At 53.5% G+C, this 23,871-nt stretch overlaps 1 protein-coding gene across 1 annotated transcript; it reads left to right on the forward strand.

Annotated features, from left to right (window-relative positions):
- Positions 1-14,864: 14,864 nt before the first annotated feature.
- HCRTR1 (hypocretin receptor 1) lies at positions 14,865-22,369 on the forward strand. The gene is made up of 7 exons (XM_042951617.1): positions 14,865-15,084; positions 15,321-15,499; positions 16,729-16,972; positions 17,410-17,525; positions 18,694-18,920; positions 19,720-19,841; positions 21,538-22,369. Exons 1-7 carry the CDS (start codon positions 14,874-14,876, stop codon positions 21,726-21,728), a joined length of 1,290 nt encoding a protein of 429 aa, XP_042807551.1. The 5' UTR covers positions 14,865-14,873; the 3' UTR covers positions 21,729-22,369.
- Positions 22,370-23,871: the final 1,502 nt, after the last annotated feature.

A 23,871-nucleotide genomic window follows, 5' to 3' on the forward strand; every position in this document is an offset into this window, starting at 1 on the left:
TTTGGACACAGTTTGGACAAATTCGCTCAAGTGTCAACAAATGTGCGCGTGAGGTTTTCACCGTGTGGGATGGAGGCAGAGTGGGGAGAGGACAGGGATGGGCCCCGAGCCTTGCCCTGGGCCTCGGAAATGTTAGGGGTAGCCTGTCAATCAGTACGTATCTCTCCAGCGCGCGTTCACCTTCACCGTCTACTTTGTAGCTCTGACAAGGTTGACTTGTACATTACTCTGTTGTTTCCAATCTTTCACTCTGCGCGGTGTTGTAATGAACATTCTTGTGTTTGTCAAGAGTTGCGATTTATTTCCAGAACTAAAGGGCTAGGTCGGGGAGTATGGCGCAGACACGCTGCACTTCACTAGATTTTGCCAGACTGCTCTTCAAAGTGGTTATGACTTAAACCCTTTTTGGCATTAACAAGAGTTCCCCTGTTCCACCTGTTCCCCAACACTTAATAGAGTCAGGCTGGAAATGTTGTTTGCGTTACCATCCTGGGGAGTGAAATTCCAACTCATTATTGTTTTCATTGGCATTCGAAAAATTACAAGTAGGATTCAACATCGTTTCACATATATTTGTATTGTCTACCTATTTATGTCTTACCCTTGTTTTTCTGTTGAGTGGTTTGTAACCTTTTCATTGATCTATAGAACTTCCGTTGTTTTAATCTTTGTTTATTTTTACTTTTTAAATTTTTTTAATGTTTATTTACGTTTGAGAGAAGGAGAGAGACAGAGGTGTGAGTGGGGGAGGGGCAGAGAGAGAGGGAGACACGGAATCTGAAGCAGGCTCCAGGCTCTGAGCTGTCAGCACAGAGCCCGATGCAGGGCTCGAACTCACACACGTTGAGATCATGACTTCAGGTTGAAGTCAGGCACTTAACCGATTGAGCCACCTAGGCACCCCAATCTATAGAACTTCTTTATGCAACCTGAATATTAATGCTTTGTTGTGTACATTATATGTGTATCTTCTCCCAGCCTTGTGGCTTGGATTTTAATTTTCTTTATCACGTTTTTGTTATACAATACTTTGGAATTTTAATGTAGTCAAATCTATCTGTGTTTTCTTTATTGTTTATGCTTCTTAAACTTATTTAAGAAATCTTCATACCGTGAGGTCTAGAAAAGATTTTTCAAATATTTTTTAAAATGTTTATTTCTTTCTTTGGGGTGAGGGGAGGGTCAGAGACAGAGACTGAGACAGAATCCCAAGCAAGCTCCACACTGTTGGCGAGGAGCCCGACTTGGGGCTTGCTCTCACAAACCGTGAGATTATAACCTGAGCCGAAATCAAGAGTCGGATGCCTAATTGACTGAGCCACCCAAGCACCCTAGAAAAGTTTTTTCTTTAGAAGTGTTAGGTTTTTTTTTTTTCACATTTAATATCCCTCAGCATTGACTTTGGTGATCACAGGGATATAGGAGTGCAATTCTCTTTTTTCCACATGGAAAACCAAATTTCACACCACAATATATTGGAAAGAACTGTTTTAACTATCTTTTTTTTTTTTTTAAGTAGGCTTCATGCCCAGCACAGACCCCAGTGCGGGGCTTGCGGGGCTTGAACTCATGACCCTGGATCAAGACTGGGATGCACCACCCAGGTGCCCCTCTTTTTTTTTTTTTTAAGTAAACACTACCCCTAACATGGAGCTTGAACCCATGACCCTGAGATCAAGAGTTGTATGTTCTACCAACTGAGCCAGCCAGGCACCTCATGAAAGAAACTGGTTGGAATGCCACCCCTGACATATGTGAAACCTCCAGTCTGCACACTTCTGTCTCTGAACCCTCAATCCTGCCCCATTTATTTATTTGTACATCCTTCTGTCAATATCTCCCTGTCTCAATTACTTTAGTTAGTTGTATAAGTCCTGACATCTAGAGGGTGATTCTCCTCACTGTGTTCATTTTCTTCAAAGTTGCCTGGCTACCCTTAGCTGTTCTTTCAGATGACTTTAGGATAATGTTTCCAAAAACATTAATTTAAAAGCCCCTTTATTTAATCCTTTGACAGTGAAATAAATGTATAGATTAATTTGGGGAGAATTGACATCTTTACAGTCGAGTCCCTCCTTCTACAGGTGAATTATACCTCTCCATCTATCTGTATCTTTTGAATGACCATCAATCAAGTTTTCTAATTTTCTCCATAAAAATCTTGCACATCTCTTAGATTTATTTGTAGCCACTGAAGAGTGTTTTGTGCCTTTTTAAATGGTACCATTTATAAATAACACTTTATGTCTGTTGCTGGCATTCAAAAGTGAGATGGCTGAACCATCCATCAAGAATGTAAAGGATCTGGGATTTTACCCCATCAGACTCTTCGCTACCACAGCATCAGGGATGCCACAGAAGACACGAGACTTACAGGTCAGAGACAAAGGACTTCATTACTCATGGCTCAACAAGAAGCATGTGCCTCATGTTTGAGCCAGCAGCTCTGCTCCTCTGGTTCCCCAAGTCCCACAGGGATGTTGCACATGCACTCAGTGGGTTTGCATATTCACTGAGGAACCCTGAGCTCAGGGAACCCAACTGTCTGATCTTTGCTGCAGACGGAGACATTATCTTCACTACACTGGGTAATAAGCAAATCTGCCTTCTGCTCCGGAGGAAGAGATTTACTCTATATTCCAAAGATGGTCGACAAACAAACATCTTTGAAGAGATTGTCCAAAAAAAACCCCAAAAAACAAAAACAAAAGTCCCAAACCAAAGGTCAGTTAGTGTCTCTGTTGCAAAGCATCCAGAAATGCAACCGACCCAAGGAAACTCTCAGTATGAATCTTCTCGATAATTTTAATAGCTGGTCTGTAGAATCTCTTCCACTTTCTAGGTAAACAATCATATGATCTACAAATATATGATGACCATTTTGTTTCTTCCTAGCACGGGTTTGGGAATCCAGTATAGCTCTGAACAGAAGCTGAGGTAGTAAACATCCTTTTTAGGTTACTGACTTTAAAGGAAATGCCTTTAAGTTTTTACCATCAAGTGATACATTTACTGCAGGTTTTAGAAAGATACTCCTTATCAATGTATCACATTAAGGAAGTTCCCTCCTATTTCTAGTTTGCCAAGAATTTTTATAAACAGCTTAATTTTATCAAATGCACTTTCTCCCATCTGTTTCATGTGATTGTAGGATTTTTTATGTCTTTTAATCTGTTAATGTTGAGCCTTAAAATAATAATTTTCTAATGTTGAAATTATTCTTGCATTCCTGGAATAAACCCAACTTGGTCCTTATACATTTTTAAATGTATTGCTGTATTTAGTTTGACAACCTTCTTTTTAGGATGTTTGGATCTATGTCCAGAATTCACTGATCTAAGATCTTCTTGTCTGAAACTTCCTAGTCTCGGTTTAATATTACGTTTTTACTAGCTGCACAAAACACAATGGGTAATTTTCACTCTTTTTCTACTTTTTAGAGCAATTTGGATAAGATATGGACTGTCTGCTCTCTGAACATGTACCTGAGCCCAAGATACTTGATTGTTCTATCCACATGCCACTAAGAGTGGCCAGGAGAGGCATGGCTGAGCCTGTGAGCCACTCCCTGTGAAAGGAGGGCTCAACCTGCTTCCCCAGGCAGGGATGGAGGCTCAGTTAACAGTCCTTGCCCTAAGCTAAGGCCTTTACAGCCATTACCAATAACAAAAGTGATACTTTGCCTTCCATAATTACTCTTTTCCTTTATTTCCTGGCATGTCGGAAACAAGCCAAGGAGGAGAGGCACTATTGAAAGGAGACCTCTTTGGAAGGCCTTGGCAGGAATGCAAAGAAAGCTCAGGCAATTGATTAACGGGTAACCGACATGATTATTAATTAAAGAAGTATTTCCCAAAGTATGGTACATGCACCATTGCTGTGAATGCTATTTGGTGGTAAATAAAACTTTTGTTATTTTTTTAATGTTTATTTATTTTTGAGAGCGAGACAGAGTGACAGAGTACGAATGAGGGAGGGGCAGAGAGAGAGGGAGACACAGAATCCGAAGTGGGCTTCAGGCTCTGAGCTGTCAACACAGAGCCCAACGCAGGGCTCGAACTCACAAGCCATGAGATCATAACCTGAGCCAAAGTCAGATGTTTAACTGACTGAGCCACCCAGGTGCCCCTAAACTTCTGTTGTCTTAAGAACTGGGCGTATAGGGGGCATCTGGCTGTTAAGCAACCGACTTCAGCTCAGGTAATCATCTCCTGGTTCATGAGTTCAAGTCCTGCGTGGGGCTCTGTGCTGACAGCTCAGAGCCTGGAGCTTGCTTCAGATTCTATGTCTCCCTCTCTCTGCACCTCCCCCACTCACACTCTGTCTCTAAAAAAACACACACACACACATAAAAAAAACCTAGGAATATAGATTAGAAAATACAACTATATAATTACAAACAAGAGATACAACTCTAACATGAAACATGCAATTTGATAGGTATAACTAGCAGAGTCAGTTTCAGCAAAAGTCATACCATAAGTAAATATTCTGTCTGCCATTGGCTTGAGTGGCTGGTGTTGAGATGGACAAGTTTGTGTAACTTGAAAATGTTGGGCCGATCCTGGCTGGACGCTACTCCAGTCATCATGAAGAACATTGGTGACGGCACCTCAGACCGTCCCTACAGCCACACTCTGGTGGCTGGAATTGCCTGTGATCCCTGCAAAGTGACAGCTGCCATAAGCAAGAAGAAAATCACCAAGAGGTCAAAGATCAAGTGTTTTGTGAAAGTTTAGAACTACAGTCACTTCATGCCCACAAGGTACTCTGTGGCTATCCCCTGGGACAAAACTGTCATCAACAAGGATGTCTTCAGAGACCCTGCTCTTAAATGCAAAGCCTGACAAGGGACCAAGGTCAAGGAGGAGGTACGAGAGGTACAAGGAGAGGAGAGGTACAAGACCAGCAAGAACAAATGGTTCTTCCAGAAGCTGTAGTTTTAGATCTGTTTCATTTCAGTCATTAAAAACACCAAAAAAAGAGAGAGTAAATATTAATACAGGTAGTAAGAAGATATGGCAAAAATAGAGATGCTGTTATGAGAATCACCAAAATTAGAAAATAATTCAAAGAAAGGCCTGTTTAACGAATAACAAGCCAGCCTCGGCCACCAACAATCCCCTGCAAACACATACACATCAGGAACACACAGAGAGGGGGTAGATTAAACAGTGAGAGAGAACTCCTTTCTAAAGAAATTGAGCAATTTTTTTCAAATGGACCAGAATTCCTATTCAGAGTGTTGGCGATCTAGAATAAATCCCTCCTTATGTTGGCCCCGGGGTGAGAACCTGGGTGCCGGCTTGCCTGTCTGCCTCCTTTCCACATGCCCTAAAGCGAAGCCTGTGGGTTGATGGCCCCACTCAGTAAGAGTAAGGACAAATTTAAAACCTTTTTCAGACATGCAAAGCTTCAGAAGATTTTCCTTCCATGCACCCCCCCCCTCTTTAAAAATGTTATTTGAAGATATCCTCCAGCAAAACAGAGGTAAACACCAAGTAAGAGGTAACAGATTCACCAAACAGTAGAATTAACCCACAAGTGCAACGAATAGAAATACCAGAGGTCCATAAAGCCATCAGTCAAAATTAGAACAGGAAGTCCGGGTTTGGAGGAAAAAGCCTTTAAGAAGAAAATGGGCTTCATTCAACAAATAATGTAATTAAGACGCTGGAAGATTTTAGTGACCTGATTAAAAAGGCATATGTTTCTTTTCTCGAGAAGAAAAGAGAAAAGCAATTAGAAATTCCAGGAGAACAAAAACTCGTATAAGAAAGTCATGGTCCAGATATGAAGTGAATTAAAATATAGCATGACTTTGAGTATCTGAGGGAGTATAGGAAAATACATTTGAACTTGAAGCCTGGAGCATTTGCCTTCAAGCAGCATTTAAATCATAAGATTACCGGTCCTTCCCTCTGGGTCCCCGGATGCTAGTTAGCTCTGCAGAGAATAATGTTTACATAATCACAATATTTTTTAAAAACACTTTATTGATTTTCAATTTTTGAAATTCAGAGACAGACAACACACAAAACCAGAACATTTTAATTATGGATACAGAACTAGATGCAAATGTAGTGGTTTAGCAAGAAGATTTAGGAGGAGGGAGGGCAGGTGTGATAAAGGATGTCTCATCTTACACAGTGGGGAGTCAAGAGATACTTCATGAAATGAATGGCATAAGAAAGAAAAGCTGGAAAATGTGTATCCAACCGAACTCTGGAGGGAAGTTACCTTTCTAAACTTCTCATCTTTCATAATTGGGCATGGTGCCAGGCACTGTGAGTTCAGTAACCAGCTCCCCTCCTTCCCTTCACAGAACCCCTGCGTTTCCCTGGACACGTGGCTATCCAGAGAAACAGGATATTTCCCAGGCTTCCTTGCAGCGACCTGGGATCAGGTGACCAAATTCAGACCAACTGGATGCAAACAGAACTGATGTGCCTCTCCATTAGCTGGAATACGGATGTGACTGGCCATCTCTGATCCAGGCCAAGAGTTTTGGGGTAAATAATAATAGCTAACACTTAGACATATTCTATGTTTTCTAACAGGTCTTTTTTTTTTGTAATTAAAGTTTTTTTTAATGTTTATTTATTTTTGAGAGAGAGAGAGACAGAGCGGGAGCAGGGGAAGGGCAGAGAATCCAAAGCAGGGTCCAGGCTCTGAGCTGTCAGCACAGAGCCCAACCTGGGGCTTGAACTCACAAACCAGGAGATCATGATCTGAGCTGAAGTCAGATGCTTAACCAACTGAGCCACCCGGGCACCCCCTGGTCATGGTGGTTTTCTGGGTGTTTTAACCTAATGAGGATGTGTATTCATTACCTTATAGCTGCTCTAACAAAATACCACACACTTGGTGGTTCAGAACAACACAGATTTTTTTCCCTTACAGTTCTGGAGTTCTGAAGTTTAAAATCAAAGTGTCGTCTAAACTGCTTCTTTCTGGAGACTCAGGGGAGAATTTGTTCCCTTGTCTTTTCAGCTTCTAGTGGGTCACCTGCATTCCTTGGCTCCCAAGTCCTTTCTCATGTCACTATGGCCTCTCATTTCCATCATCGCATCTCCTATTACGATTTCCATTTCCTGCCCCCTTCCTTTAAGGACCCTTGTGATTGCATAGGGCCCACCGGAGCAGTCCGGGATAATATCCCCAACTCGAGAGTCTTAATCACTTCTGCCAAGTTTGTTTTTTGTTTTGTTTTTGTTTTGGTTTTGGTTTTTTTTTTGCCGTATAACATAACGTTCACAATTTCTAGAGATAAGGGCATAGACATCTTTGGCAAAACATTATGCTCCCTCCCTCAGATTCGTAGATAGTATCCCCATTTTACGGATGGCGAAACCCAAGCACAAAGAAATTAAGTGGCACGCTCAGGGTGACACAGCAGCTCAGAAGTGGCAGACCCGTCACTTAAGCCTGGACAGTCTGGCACCAGAACCTGTGCTCATGACCGTGACAACACTTCTACCCTGGCCGTACTCTGGCTTCCCGAAGACTGCAGAACCGAAGACTGCAGAACCGTCTAGCCAGCGCTGGATGGCCTGCGGAGAAAAAGAAACTTCCGTTTCCTAAGGCACTGTCATTTGGGAGTCTTCGTTACAGGGGCTGTATTCTAATACCAGAGTCAATAGCTACTGTAGGTAATTGAAGATAATGATTTTCCTTGATCTCATTCCTAGTGATTTGAGCCTATAATGAGAAAAATGGGCTTTGTATTCATTGCAAATGTGTTTAAGTTGGAGGGCCCGGGTGTGGATCAATTCACATCACAACCTTGCTTAAACCCTTCAGGGACCCCGCTGCCTTTGGGATGGAGCCCAAGCCCCTCAGCCTAGATTCAGGTCAGCTTTTCTTTCGTCCATCTTTCTGTTTCTTGCTGCTCTTCTTTTAGGGAGAACCCTTGGACCCCACTGGCATTGACAGTGGACCCAGAACAGACCTTTGGCCGTGTCTACCCCTCACTTTTGCTCATCTTACCCCCTCTCCCTGGAATCCCATCTTTCTTTCTCTCCCCCTCCTTTTTTTTTTTTTTTTTTTTAATGTTTATTTATTTTTGAGAGAGAGAGAGAGAGCAGGGGAGGGGCAGAAAGAGACAGGCACAGAATCCGAAGCAGGCTCCAGGCTCTGTGCTGGTAGCACAGAACCTGACGCGGGGCTCGAACTCACAAGCTGTGAGGTCATGCTCACCGACTGAGCCACCCAGGCACCCCTTCCTCTCCCCGTCCCGCTCAGCATGTCCTACTCAAAGCCCATCTGTGAACTCCTAGTCATCCCTCAAGACCCAGCCCAAGTTGCCTCTGGAATATTTTTCTGTTTATCTTGGTCTTTCTCCTGTTAAAGATTTTCCTCAAATGTCCGGCAGTTCAGATCATGGTTAAACAAAACAAAGCAAAACAAAACAACTCAGTCTACACACACACACACACACACACACACACACACACACACATGTACACACACCCTCCCAGAAAGATCAGGCTTCTCCTTTTCTTTTCCTTGTGCGTTCCTGGGTCAAAATAACCACATCAGCACACATTTACCATGATCATTGTTTGTAACTAATATTATTTATAATTTTAGGATTTAAGATCACTAGGAGGGTCCTGCACCAGTATGTGACTCAAAATAAAAGCAATACCAAATGACAAGAGAGCCATAAGGACATCTGACAAAACCCTGATTTGTCCCATGATGACCACTCTGATTTTTTTAAAATATTAAACTATTTAAAAAAATTTTTTTAACATTTATTTATTGTTGAGAGCCAGAGAGAGAGAGAGTGCGAGCAGGGGAGGGGCAGAGAGAGAGGGAGACCCAGAATCCAAAGCGGGCTCCAGGCTCTGAGCTGTCAGCACAAAGCCTGACACGGGGCTCGAACCCATGGACCTCAAGATCATGACCTGAGCCACAGTCGGACGCTTAACCAACTGAGCCACCCAGGTGCCCCGATATTAAATTATTTTTAGATACTGTGTGTATGGAAGTATGAGTCTCTGTCTTGCCGGGCCACGGCTGCTCTGCCCCCCTGCCTGTCCGCAATGAATCCTTACGTGACTCTACACGGAAAACTTTCCTGTTTTTGCCCTTAGAACCCGTGAAACGAGGCCCAGAGAAGCAGCATTAGTTTCCTGGGGCTGCTATAACAGATTACTGCCGACCGAGCGGCTTAAAACAACACAGCTTTTTTTCTTGCCACATTTCTTTCTGGGGGCGAGAAGTCCAAATTGGGTCTAATGGGGCTAAAAGTAAGGGCTGAATTCCTTCTGGAGGCTCTAGGGGAGAATCTGTTCCTTGCCTTTGCCAGCTTCCAGAGGCCGCCTGCCTTCCTCGGCTTGCGGCCCCTCCCAGCGCTGGTATCACCCCAACCTCTGTTCTGTCACCACATCTGCTCCTTCTAACCCTCCCGCCTCCTATTACAAGGACACTTGTTATTCTCTTGGGCCCACCTGGATAACCCAGGCTAATTTCCCCATCTCAAGATCCTGAATTTAGTCCCATCTGGAAAGTCCCTTTTGCCTTGTAATGTGTCACAGGTGCCTGGGATCAGGATGCGGACATCTTTGGGGGCCACTACCCAGCCTGTCATAGAAGTGAAGTGACTAGTCCCGGATCACACAGCAGTAAGCAGCAGAGCTAGGAGTCTGACCCAAGTCTTTCTGGCCCAGCCCCTTCCCTCTTTGCCCCTGCCCTAGCCTGAAGATGCTCTGTAGCTTGTGAAGTCACCAAGGATGCCTGGCTCTGGGTGGGCCTTGGGGCTCCTGCTCTCTCAGTGGATGTCCACCCCCTTCAAGCCACCCAAACCCTGAAGGAGGGCCAGCCCTTCCTGTGAAGAAGGGGCACAACTGAGCACCTGGCCTGGAGACATGAGCTCCCTGGGTCCTTCCCGTTGGCATGGCACTTTGCCAGGAGCTCCCAGAGGCCAGTGCTGTTGGGCCCGAGGACCGAACCCCACAGCCTCCTCAGTGGCCTGCCAGGCTCAGCGCTCAGAATGCCCCACTTGGGACCCACGGCCCCGCCCCTGCTGGCCCACCCCTCATCCCTGCACACACCTCTGCCTGTTTTCTGATTTCTGGTCTCCTAAGAGGCACCTCTGCCCTGCCCTGAGTGTTCCCATGCACAACCCAGGCCTCTGGCAGCATCAGCAAGTCAAAAACCCAATTACATTCCGATTATTCTAGTCCTAGCCCGACAGAGGTTACTGTAAGTCACGCTGGAATTGAGAGGGACGGGGAGGCAGACCTGGGGCCGGTGCCCGGGGATAGCACTTAAAGATGGATGTGACAGGGACCTGTGGCTCAGAGGTTCGGGATTAGATCAACAAGGCCGGGGATGGCTGGTTCCAGGAAAGAGGTCATGTGGCCGCCAGTTTGACAGACAGCTCAGGCAAAGCAAAGGCTTCAGGCCGGTCCTTCCTGGTCAGAGCGGGTGCCAGGGCTGAGTGCCCAGCCTGGAGATGGAGGGCACGAGGTCCCTGGATGCCTCCCCTGGGCACTGGTGCTTGGCCAGGAGTTGCCAGAGGCCAGTGCTATTGGACCCGAGGACCAAAGCACCACAGCCCCTTGTGGGTCCTCCAGAGCGTCACTGGCCCCTCTGGGTATCGCAGGATTTTCTCTGAGCATCTGCCCAGGGGTCTCTCCCTCGTGCCCACCTTGGCCAAACAACTGGCCTCTCTCCTCAGGCCATGGCTGAGGGAGCCAGACTCAGGACCAGAGGGACCTGGGGGCTCAAAGCCTCCTCCCTGACCAGGGTCTGATAGGGAGAAATATTGCTGCCTGGGGGGTCAGCTTCACTTCTCCTCCTGTTCTGGGGAGGTGAAGGTCACTGACCTGTCCCCTGTGTTCCTCCAGCTCCCTTCCCACACACTCCTGATCCTTCCTCCTGGAAAGCAGCCATCTCTGGGGTCCCCAAGGAGGAACAGAGGATTGGCCTTTGGGATCCCTTTTAAGGGGAGCTGAGACTGGCTCTGTGAAGCTGAATTCTCAGCCACGAGTCCTTCCCCACGCCGACACGTGCACCCCATGTATAATGGTTTGGGGCACCTGGGGAGCCCCGTGCTCACTCCAGCCCAGGGGGTATGGGAGGTCCCGGACTATGGCATCCCAAGCTCTGGGCTGGGCTCTAAGCCTGGGCTGTGCTGGACTCCGCTGGGGCCCACTGCCTGGGTGGGTGTCTGCATGGGTCTCTACCTGTCGCATTACCAGCTGCACCTTGTCGTTGCTGCTGGTGTTTGAGTGTCCCCGCACGATCTGGCTCCCACCCCACGTCGTAGCCCCTCCCCAGTCCTTCCACAGCAAGCAATCACAGCTCTAGATGGGCGGGGGGGGGGGGGTAGCGTGGGGGATGAGATGAGTCATCGCTGTGGGGGCAGACATACCAAGCCCCACAAACACACAGTCGCGGTGCTGCGGACACAAAGGCATGCGCACACTCACGTTCCCACGCTCACAGGGGCACATGCCGGGAGGCCCGTGCTCCCCAGAGCCACAACTGCACATTCAGACACACAGAGAGACAGACACCCCCTCCACACACACACACACACACATTCCTTATGGACACAACTGCACAAAGTGAAGCCCCATACAGAAACATCCCACCCAGGTGATCCCCACGTCACCACCCCAGAGCCTGTTCTCCACTCACGCACACACTCAGAGACACAAACACACACACAGTCACATGTCAGGTTCTTCAGACATACACTCACAGCCCCAACTTCTAAATACAGAAACACACACACACATACACAGGCGCACACGCAGTCACACACACACACACACACACACACACACACAGACGCGTGTGCACTCGCACCAGGCACTTCTGTCTCGAGTCCCCTCATCCATTCCCCTGCCTCTGCCAGCACCCCAGGAAGGCAGGACAGAGCGCCAGAACCATAGGGATGCTATGACCTGGCACCCATCCTGCCCAGGGACAGTGCTGTGCCATGGGGTCAGCTTCACTTCTCCTCCTGTTCTGGGGAGGTGAAGGTCACTGACCTGTCCCCTGTGTTCCTCCAGCTCCCTTCTCACTCACTCTGGGCCCTAATGGTCCATCTCTAGCTCCTCTGAGAAAGGACTTTGGCTGCCACAGGGAAGATGGAGGTTACATCTCAGGAATCATCTCCAGGGAGCGAAGGAGTGTGAGTCTCCTAAGGTGACAGAGAATGGTGGGATCTGATGTGTTAGGAAGGTCCTGTCCTGAGGCAGGCACAGACAAGGTGGCTGCCTGATGCCCAGGGGGTCACCCGTGGCCTACCTGTGGTTCCTGAAACGCCCAACCTCCATACATTTGCACCTGCTGTTTCCTCTACCTGGAACCCTCTCTGGGGCCACCACAATCCCCCTTGCAAGGCTACCTTCTCATTTTTCAGGTCCCCGTGTTCTCGCTCCAGGAAGTCTGTCCTGATACCCTGGCTGAAGCAGTCTGTCCTTCTGGGTCTCCTCACAGCAATCCTCGTGCGATAGCATATTTGCTGGCTTGGGAGCCTCCCACCCCCAGCCCGCCTGAGCGCCTCTGTCCGGCAAGGAGGTGGGTAAACCCAGAGAGAATCACAGGCCTGAACCCCACCTCTGCCTCTGCTGTGTGGCCTCGAGCAAGTCACTGAACCCAGTGAGTCCAGTGTCCTCATCCGGAAAATGGGGACAATAGCAACTACCTCCCCGGATTGGCCTGAAGAATAAGTGAGATCACGCATGGTGGGGCCCATGCAAGTGGCAGCTGTGTTTTTCTAGCTCATTGGCTGGCACACAGCTTAGTCCATGTTTGTTGAATTAGTCAGCCCCTCTGGCTTTCCTCTTCCTGCCCCCACCTACCATCCATCCATTTTGGGAGGGGGTTAAAGTAGGTACCAAGGAAAAGGATGGAGGGGGGCAGACAGAACGGGGCGGGGGGGGGGGGGCGCGCTGGGAGATGGACGAGGAGGGCGCTCACTGCAGCAGCTGCAGCCGGAGCGTGGCCGGGGGCGGTGCAGGCACCGACTCTCACTCCTGTGACCCACCTGTGCCATCATCCTCGCGAGCTAGCTGAGGCCGCGAGAAGAGTTGGCGCTGTGGCCCTCCGAAGCTGCCCAGGGCCCGCCAGCACACAGTAGGTGCGCTCTGAACGCCCAGGGACCGGAGGCGTAAATGCCGACTGAACGCGAACGTATGAATGAACGGACGGACGCGTGAATGGAGGTGGGATGGAAGCAAGAAGTGGCAGACGAGGAGGAACGAGCGTCTCCCCCGCCCTCCCAGTCTCGGGCTGAGCGACGTGAAGCCGAGACCGGCTGGGGGCTCCCCTCCCCGCCGGCCCCTCCCGCCCGGCCGCCCCCCCCCCCTCCCCGCGGCGCGCAGCCCGGCGGAGCCCGCGCCCAGCCAGAGCCCGCGTTGGAGCAGCGGCTCGCACCCAGCAGAGCGAGCCCAGGCAGCGCAGCCTTGGGAGGGGGCTTCCCCGGACCCCTCCCCCGGCCCGGGCCCCTGGAGCCCGACCTTCCGGGCAGGGAGGCGGAGTCCCCGGTGCAAAGTCCGGGGACCAGCAGCCGAGGACGCCAGGGTCCCGGAGCCAACAGGTGCGGGGCTTGGGGGATCCCCAGGCCCGGGGTGGGGGTTCCAAAGGACCCTCGGCGGGAGCCAGGAGTCTCGGGGCAAAACCTGGGTGCTGGGAGGCGGGGTCCCCAGTAGGCAGTGCCCTCCTCCCGGCAGGCTTCTGCAGAACCCTTAGCGCCCTCGCTCCCCCACCTACTCCCCGCAGCCTCCCACAGCGCCCGAGGTGCAGGGAGGTCCCGCTGAGGGAGTGGGCTCGCCGGCGCTGGGAAGGGGGAACGAAGGAGCCCCCCCTCGCCCTCCCCCCAGCGGTCACCGGGGCCCGGCAACCCTCCCACACACGTCCGGGGTCGTCCCTGCCCAGCCTTGGGAAGGAGGGGTCTGAGCGAAAGAGGAGGGGCGGGGAGCGAGGCCCGATTTATGAATGGAGAGAGCGGCCTGCGCGCCGGCCCAGCGACCCCTGGCGGCCGTCGGGGCGCATCGCGGCCCCGGGGGTCTGAGGGGCCTGGCCGCTGAGCCTGGGGCTCTTCTCTGGCTTCCAGGGAGGTGGTCGGTTCCTCCCTACACCTCTCCCGTGTGTGTGTGTGTGTGTGTGTGTGTGTGTGTGTGTGTGTGTGTCCTAGCCGGGAGGGTCCAGGTCTGGCGGGCGGGGGGGCGGGCCCTGGGTCTCTAACGCGTCCCTTGACCATTTTTTCAACCAAAAAATTCAGGCCTGTGAACTGACTCAGGAGAGAACATTTGCCATCGGGATGGCTTCCCCTCACAAATCTATGGTGTTTGGTGGATTCAGACAGACCTGGCATAGTAACTTGGTGACCTTGAGCAAGGGGCTCAACCCCTCTGAGCTGCTTCTGCAAAGCAGGGTTCTCTAATGGTAGCCCCAGGTGACCCTGAAGCCGGCTCTCCCTGCCCCCCCCCCCCCCAGTGGGTAAAGCACTAGACATGCATTAGACCTCACTACGCCTCACCATGGCCCTGTGAGGCAGGTGGTTATTACTCCTTTGGATAGATGGGGAAACCGAGGCTGAAAAGGGCGACGTAAGTTACCCAAGAGCAACTTGCATGGAATTGAGATGCGAGCCACATCTGTCTTTCTCCATCTATTTCGGGCTCACTGTAACCTAACAGCACTGTGAGAATTAAGAGGGAGCTTATATGCTAATTGCCTGGCACACTCCTAATGTTCTTTCTTCTTTCCTCCCTTCCTTCCTTCAGGAGGTTTGGGGCTGGGACCCCAGAGACCTAGGTGCAAGGGAAGTGGGCTGAGGCCAGGCCAGGGCTCCCCTCCCTCTGCAGAGCCCAGGATGCCCCTCGGCTGCAGCAGCTTCTGAGCTCATGGAGCCCTCAGCCACCCCAGGGGCCCAGACGGGGACCCCCACTGGTGGTGGGGAACCTTCACCGTCACCGTCACCGGTGCCTCCTGACTACGAAGACGAGTTCCTGCGCTATCTGTGGCGCGATTATCTGTACCCGAAGCAGTACGAGTGGGTCCTCATAGCTGCCTACGTGGCTGTGTTCCTTGTGGCCCTGGTGGGCAACACGCTGGGTAGGTGTTTAGGTTCCTGTGGTGCTGCGGATTTCCCTTGGGGACTGGAAGGGGTCCTGGGCCTCACTTCTCTCTCTCCCCCTCCCCTACCTTCCCTTGGCTGGGTAGTGTGGGGGATGGTTTGGGTAGCGTGGGGCGGGGGGGTTGGTGGGGGAGAGACACTGGCTAGGATGGGCGTGGCTCTGCCCCTGGCTTCACCTCCTCCTCTTCTTCCCACCTCCCCACCTGCCCTGCAGTCTGCCTGGCCGTGTGGAGGAACCACCACATGAGGACGGTCACCAACTACTTCATTGTCAACCTGTCCCTGGCTGACGTGCTGGTGACAGCCATCTGCCTGCCAGCCAGCCTGCTGGTGGACATCACTGAGTCCTGGCTCTTCGGTCATGCCCTCTGCAAGGTCATCCCCTATCTCCAGGTGAGCTCTGCCCGGGTGCTGCTCGTCACCCCTCTGTCATCCCAAGTCCAGAAACCACGGCCTTGCCTAGACCTCAATGACCCTCAGACTTGCCTTTCAGACAGGACACGGTGGCTCGGTTCCCCTGCACTGTCATTCTCTATTATCAGCGGGGACAGGCCATGAGGCCTGACACTTGAGGACACAGACACAGCCCCACACACTCCCCCTGCAGAGATCCCTTCCTGGTCACACCCGCAGACCCCCCCCCCCCACACACACACAGCCATGTGTGGACACATGTACAGTCACCTCCAGGCGCCTGGGACACAGTGGAGGAAAGAGGCACAAGCCCGTGGTGACAGACGCAGATGCACGCTGAGCCTGTTCTTTGATTTCAAGGGGGCTGGTTTGCGGGGGTCGCTGGAAAGTATCCCCCCTCCCCTACCATCCCCGGCCAGGGCCTTCCCTCCCCCAGAGGTGGGAATCAGGATGTCCAGATGGGGTTGGTGGGGTGGAAAGAGGGCTGACCAGAGGCCACAATGGCCCCTCAGCTGCACCCCTCGACCCTCTCCTCATACCCCAGAGGGCAGGGGGGTGCTCTCCTGGAGGCAGTGCCCACCTTCACCTCTGGCCTAGGCTTGTGTCTGCCTCCCAGGATGAGGCTCTTTCCTAACGGCCCGGGGAAGGGATGGCATCCTGGGCAGAGAGAAATGCCTCTCGGATTTCCATCGTTTTCAGGTCTTCTGCTCAATGGATTAACCCCGGCAACCCTGAGACTAAAGACAGGGTGGGGGGTGGGGGGAGCGGTGAGGACATTCGCCTCAGGCAAATTATTTAACCTTTCTGTGCCTCAGTGTCGTCATCTGTGACACGGGGGTCCGAGTACACATCACGGGGTTGTGGTGAGGATAAAGAGAACAGTGGCAACGGAGTAGTTTCCATGAGCGTAAGTTATTATTCATCATAGAGGAGCACCCAGTAGGGGCCAGGTCTCGACCTGGACGTTTTCCATCCATGATTTCATGGATTCTCATAAGAATCCCTCCGGGTGGCTGACAGGGTCCCGTCCTGCAGATGAGGCTCAGGGAGGGTGAGTGATCTACCCACATGCGCCCAGCCAGTGAGTGGCGCGGTCAGGACACGCACCACCCCTGGCTGCCTGGTATTTCGGGGCTCGGAGCCCCGTCTCTCACCCCGCGTCTGTGGGTGGCCCCCCAGAAGGCTGACATCCTGTCCCCATGGGGCAGGCCGTGTCTGTGTCAGTGGCAGTGCTGACTCTCAGCTTCATCGCCCTGGACCGCTGGTATGCCATCTGCCACCCGCTGTTGTTCAAGAGCACCGCCCGGCGTGCCCGTGGCTCCATCCTGGGTATCTGGGCTGTGTCACTGGCTGTCATGGTGCCCCAGGCCGCCGTCATGGAATGCCGCAGCGTGCTCCCCGAGCTAGCCAACCGCACCCGGCTCTTCTCGGTCTGTGATGAACACTGGGCAGGTAACGGCGGGAGCCTTGAGCAGGCATCGCTGAAGTGGGCACCTCTGGGGCACATACCCCTAGGGCAGGTGTCTGTCCATGTACTTCTGGGGTGGGCTCCCCCAGGGTGGGTGTCTCCCAAAAGGACACCCTGGAGTAGCCTTCTACCGGCTACCCTCCCAGGGTGGGTATAACCCCTTCATGGATGCCATAGAACGGCCACCTACCAGGGATACCTCCAGGGTACCTCCTCGAGTCTAGACATCTGCTAGGAGTCCCTCCAGAATGGACACCCCCAGGCCGGGCAGCTGCGGGGTCTCTCTGCCACGGTGTCTGTATCAGGCCCTGCCACTTGCTTGGGCTCCATGGCTCTAGTTGGGGGAGGGTGGCATTGCTAAGCACGACAAGCTGGACGCTCCCACAGTGGGTCCAGCCCTTTTATCTCTTGACCCCTACAGATGACCTCTATCCCAAGATCTACCACAGTTGCTTCTTCATTGTCACCTACCTGGCCCCGCTGGGCCTCATGGCCATGGCCTATTTCCAGATCTTCCGCAAGCTCTGGGGCCGCCAGGTGAGGCCCACGCTGGTGTCACTGTCCGGGCTGGGAGGGGAAGGGGGTACTGGTCTAAGGGAATAGACAGTCCTGTGCTTTCAGGACATGCCATCCTGGCTGCAACCAGAGAGAGGCAAGGCCTAGGGACATGGCAAGGTCAAGGCCAAAGTGCTAGTGCCTCCCCTGGAACTGGATAGTGACTAATATCAGTTTCAGTATCTAATAGCTAATCATCGTTCTAGTAGCAGGAATGTCTTCACAACCATCTCAACTGACCAACAGCAGGTTCTGTCTGGGGTGGAGTGTGGGGGAGAGAATTGCTCAGAAGTTCCTGGCACCAGCAGGACCAAGTTCTGGGTCCCGTGCTTGGGCAATGAGAGGATACAGACCAGAACGTGACCAGCCCGCAGTCTGCCAGCACTTACCCATCCACCCCTAACAGCTTCCCAGTCAGGATGGCGAGAGTCACTGTGCTCATCTAATGGATGAGAAAACTGAGGCTCAGAGAAGGAAAGCGAGTCGATCGAGGAAGGTCACGTAACTCGCGGGTGGCTGAGCTGGCCCTAGACCCCCAGTTTCCTGAGCTGTAGCCCCGCGCCCCTCTGGTGGGGGGTGATCTAGGTGTCCAGTGGTATGAGACTTCAAGGGTATCTATGGCTGCTCCGGGAGCCTGCAACCCTCGTAGGCTTCCGGGCACTGACCTAGGCAGGGACTGTGCTCTGAGGTCCAGACCATTCCGAGCTGCCCACCTGCTCACCCCTTGCCCAGGCCTCCCCACAGTCAGGCGCAGGCCAGGGGGAGGCACAACTCACCCCCCGCCCTTACCCCCACAACAGGAGCTGATGATCTAGAGTCTTCTGCCTCTCTGAGTTTCAGTTGCGTCATTTTTAACTAAGGGCCAGTGACACCTTCCCAGAAGGCACGTTGTGGGTGGGCTCACAATGAACTAATGGAAAGTGAAAGTGCATTGTTCACCCTCCAGTCCGGAGTGTCGGTCTTCGTCGTGAATATTAGGTTTCTTCGCATGGCGGCGAGAGCATTTGTTCCCTTCGCCCACCTGCACCCTGCCCCAGGGTCCGCCCCGGGGCGGGGGGGGGGGGGGGGGCGGGGTGCGGGACCCAGCAAAGGGGAAGGACTCTCCCCGGGAGCTCCGCCCACCGCCACCATGTCTGTGTGTGCTGGACAGATCCCTGGCACCACCTCGGCCCTGGTGAGGAACTGGAAGCGGCCCTCAGACCAGTCGGAGGACCAGGGACAGGGCCCCAGCACAGAGCCCCCGCCTCGGGCCCGGGCCTTCCTGGCCGAGGTGAAGCAGGTGCGAGCTCGCAGGAAGACGGCCAAGATGCTGATGGTGGTGCTGCTGGTGTTTGCCCTCTGCTACCTGCCCATCAGTGTCCTCAATGTCCTCAAGAGGTGAGAGCACAAGGGGGGGTGGGGGTGGGACCGGAGGAAGGGGCTCTCTCTGCTTTGCCGGAAGACCGGCTCGGGCACTCACCCACGGTGTGGCCTTGGGGTGGGTCATCTCTCTTCTCCGAGCCTCCGAACCTCAAGTTCTCACCTGTATAACGTGAATAATAACAGTCCTGGCCTGCTAGGGCTATTGTGAAGATTCTTCCATCTAGTCACCCAGCCATCTGATCGCAGGGGCTGGGAACAGTGACCACAGGACAAAGTCCCTGCCCTCGTGGAGGCTACATCTAGCGGGAGAGAGAAATAAGTCTCTATTGTACTGGCAGGCAGTGAGACTACTATGAAGACAAATAAAATAGGAAAAGAGGATAGCGATGGTGACAGGAGTTGGTGCGCTTGTGTGTGTGTGTGTGTGTGTGTGTGTGTGTGTTTTAAGATATGATCTTTAAAAAAAAAAGCTCATCTGAGGAAATGACATCTGGCAGAGATCTGAAGGAAGGGAGAGACCGAGGGACGAGGCCCCACAGGCGTCTGGAGGGACAGGGCTCGAAGCGGAGGGAAGATGGGGCTTGGCACGTGAGGGGCCGCAGGGTGCAGGGAAGGAGCGCGGGCTGCTCGTCAGGAGCCGATCTCGGTAGAGTTTGTGCTTGGCGGCTTCCGGGCTGTGTGACCTTGGGCAAATCACTTTCCCTTTCTGAGCCTTGGTTTTCCTGTCTTTTAGATGAGGGTAGCGACTCCTGCCCCACCTGCACACATGCACACACATCTACCCCATTTCTGACTGTGGTCCCCTCGGCCCTAGGGTGTTTGGGATGTTCCGCCAAGCCAGTGACCGAGAGGCCGTCTACGCCTGCTTCACCTTCTCCCACTGGCTGGTCTATGCCAACAGCGCAGCCAATCCCATCATCTACAACTTCCTCAGTGGTGAGTGGGCTGGGGAGGCGGGGCGACCGAGGGTGGCAGCGGTGCCCAGGACAACAGGCTGCTAACCCCCAATCCAGGCTGAATAAAGGGATGGCCCCTGCTCCCTCCTGGGGATCGTCGTGAGCTTGCTCTGGGAACCCGCATCAGGAAAGACTCGGCCCTGCCCAGGAGCCCTGGTCTGAGTGGAAGGCGGGACTCACTCCCACCTGGGGCCCAGATCCAGTTGTACAGATTATGCAGACCAGTGAGGGGGTGGGAAAGGCAGGGGCTAGGCCAGCTCACCTCCACCCCCGCCTGGTGCCTGCACAGCGGGACCTCCAGTCAGCTGGTCTGGCCAACACAGGCTCCAGAAGGAGCCAGGCCTGTGGGAAGAGGTGCCGGGAGTGCCTGCCTGGGAGGGTGACTGTGTAACCGAGTCATCAGGGGAAGGGAGGGTCACCAGCAGAGACGGCCCAGGGCCAGGAAAGGGTTTCCCTATGCCCAGCTAGACAGGTACAGGTAGAGTGGCCAGAATACAGAGGGGTTTTCCCTGGATCCACCTGCCCCCAAGACCAGCCATCTTGTCCCCTCTGGAAGTCCCGGCGTCTCCACTCCCCCAGCCGTACCCCAGGCCACTCCCCTCTGCTGTCCTGCCCTCTGCACCCCTCGCTCGACCTCCCAGTCCCAGGATGGTAACACCTCCACCCTCGGACCCACCTGGGTTCAGCAGAAGAGTGGCTCACAAGACATCTGGCCCCAGAACTAGGCCTAAAAAACTGGTCCAGATGGCTGTTCAAGCCTGGGCACAAGTAATCTTTGAGAAAAGGGTGAAAGGCTGAAGAAGGAGGGGCCAGGGGTCCGTACCACAACCCTCATTGAGATTGAAGAAGTATTCCCTGAGCTCAGAGGGGAGAACAGAAGAGATAAGGGCTGCGGCAGAGGCGGCAGCAGACTTCTTGCTGGGCATTTCCTGTCTGGGTTGCATTAACTGAGCACCTACTGTGTGCCCAGCCCTCCACTGGGGCCCCACAGAAGCATGGTCAAGGAGGTTTCTGCTCCGGACATAGTCTATTTCCCTGGTGTCCCTTGGCTGACCGAGGTGGCTGAGGTAGTCCCTCCTTCCCTACTCCGTCCTCCCCTTGAAGCGAAGGGCTCTGGAATGAGAACCAGGCCTGAACTCTGGCTGGGTGACCTCGGGCAAGTCTCTGCACCTCTATGCAGCCCCCCTGTGAGGTCAGGATAAAAGCTGCCAGCCTCTCAGGGTGCTGGGATGAGAGGGGGGCGGCGGGGGAGGCAGGGGTGCCCGGCACCGTGCTTTGCGCAGGCTGCTGCTGTTCTTTCCATCACCATGGGGCACAGGTAGGGAAAGCCTAGCCCCGGCTGGGGGGCCTGAGCCCCTCCACCTACTCACCAAGGAGGGCGGAGGTGGCCCCAGGCCCCCGAGCCAGACACCACGTTTTGAGCCCGGCTCAGAGCCAGAGCGCAGTCAAGGAATCAGATGAAAATTGCATTTCTCCTTGGGAACTGCTCCAGGGCCTCTGTCCTCACTCTCCCTGGCAGTGACGAGGTCGCCTTCGGGCTTTCTCCATCCCAGCTCAGCTCCGCCCTCCCGCCCCCTCACAGGCAGCTTGGCTGGAGCTGCGTGGGTGTCCCTGGGCCCAAGGCCCTTCCTGCTTTGTCCATCTCCTTATGGCTGTGTCTTCTGTCTCCAACCAAGGCAAATTCCGGGAGCAGTTTAAGGCCGCCTTCTCCTGCTGCCTGCCTGGCCTGGGTCCCTGCGGCTCTCCGAAGGCCCCCAGCCCCCGCTCCTCTGCCAGCCACAAGTCCTTTTCCTTGCACAGCCGGTGCTCCGTCTCCAAAGTCCCTGAGCACGTGGTGCTCACCAGTGTCACCACGGTGCTGCCCTGAGCGAGGGCTGCCCTGGTGGCGGCAGGGTGTGCAAGCCTTGGGCTTGCTCCTCTGGCTCCTGGGGGACCCACCTCCTCGTGGAGACTGCTGGATGCAGGGAGGAGGCTGGGGCTCCAGACCTGGTTTTCTGCCTGTTTAACTCTGGGCAAGTGACTTCCCTTCTCTGAACCCTGTCTCCTAAGCAGGATTGATGGGAGGATTAAGCATGCTCGAGAAAGCGGAAAGCCTTTTGTAGACTGGGAAGTGTCATGGATAGGATTATCATATTCCTCTCGAGTGGCTGTGCCCCACGGTACCATCCATCCCCATCGTCCTTCCGCAGCCTGGCCTTCCTCCCAAAGATCCCCCTCCCACCCAATCACAGGCCTTCCCTGGAGTCTGCTGTAAGGGTCCCGGCAGGCATTCCCATCTGGCCGAGTGGCTCCGGCTAAAGCCCAGTTGTTCTGAGGCCCGTGCGAACTAATCTGGGTCCATCCAGCCTTCTCCCAGCGGGAACAGAGCCCCGTCCTCAGCAGGCGCCTGGTGCACACACCATAGACCGGACTCCGTTGGCTTTCTGGTGTGATAGAACACTCTCCATGTGGCCATTTGGCATGGAGGCCAGCAGCCTGAAGCAATTGTAATTAAAAGCCTGGCACTGAATGTTCCCTTTCCTTGTCATTGCACAAAATCTGTGCTGCCTAGGTGAGGAGAGAGAAGGTGGGGAAGCTTGGGGGAGGGGAGCAGACAGGCATTACTGGAATGCTAGTATCTGCTGACCGCTCCCACCCCCCACCCCCAACACACCGGATCCCAGAGGGGCTCCTAGCCAGGATTCGGAGCGCACGCGGTGCTGCCCCCTCAGGCGGTGCCAACCCTCCAGTGCCCAGGACCTGGATCCTTGACACATCTGTCTGCTTCTGGGCCTGGCGGCCTCTGGGAGGTAAGGGAGATGGCGGCAGCAGTGTGCGGGGCGGGGAGCGGTGGGCAGACAGCAGGGTTCACAGACTGATTTACTGTTACCTTCCCCTTCTTGGAAATCGGGCTCGCATTTACTTTCTCTGAACTCACAGGATAAAAAGAGAAAGCCGCAGACATGCTCCGTCTGCCACCAGGATGATTAGAGGGCTGCCAGAGGCCCCGATCCCCGTTGCCAGAGCAGGAAGTGGAGTGCGGTCTGAAGCACCGCTCTGCTGAGAGGGCGGGAGGCATCTGGCAGGGGCCGGCTCGGCCGTGCGCACCGCCGGCTCTGCTTAACTTGATTAATGGAGCTTCGGGCTCCCTCTGACCTCACCCGTCAAGAAATGGGGCGAAGGCACGGTCCTGCCAGGGGCCCAGCCCGGGAATGCTTTCGCACCCCTCCTCTTAGACATCACGCTTTCCAAGAGCAGGTGGAAGGTACGGCCTAAGTATGTCATCCACCCCTTGGATGACTCACCAACCTGGCGCTCGTGGCCATTTTCACAGATGTGCGGTCATTGCCAGGTGGGACGGGCTGCCCTCTCCTTCCGCACTCCCGCTGGCCTCAGGATCCAAAGCTGTGTGTGGAGTTTCGTGTAGCCGGGCTCGGAGGTCCAGTGGGCAGAGTGAGGTGTGAGGGCTGGACCCGAGCTCGGAACCACTTACCCACAGGGACCAACCCACGGGGACGAACCCAGGCCTGGGGCTCCTCGGCCCTGGCCTAGCACAAGGCTGACACTATGATTGGCACCATTCTAGAGGCAGGTTTCGGTAGACACTTGGCTCAGTGGGAGCAAAGAAACAACAGAAGCTTCCCCTAATGGCCTCATTTCTACTCTACCCTGCTGGCTGAACTCAGTCCCCTGGTGGGCCCGAGGCCTCCCTTTGGGGGGATTCGGATGAGCTGGAGAAAATTCAGAGGACCAGGATACCCAGGTGAGAGCTGCTGAAGCACCCAGGACCACCCAGCCCAGGGAAGGAAGGCCCGGGGAACACATGGTGGCACGTTCCAGGTATCTAGAAGCTTGGCATGCAGAAAGGGGTGATACAGGTTCTGGGTGGCCCAAGACAGAAAACCATAGTCATGGGTGGTGTTTTCAAGGTGGCAGGATTTGGAATCCCATCAGGAAGAAGTGCTGCTTGTCGAAGAGGAAGCTTGTTTCCTGGAAGGGCACTGAGCTGTCCCCGGAGGATGGCAAGCAGA

This window comes from Panthera leo, chromosome C1 (assembly GCF_018350215.1).
Source record: "Panthera leo isolate Ple1 chromosome C1, P.leo_Ple1_pat1.1, whole genome shotgun sequence".
Taxonomy (NCBI): Eukaryota; Metazoa; Chordata; class Mammalia; order Carnivora; family Felidae; genus Panthera; species Panthera leo.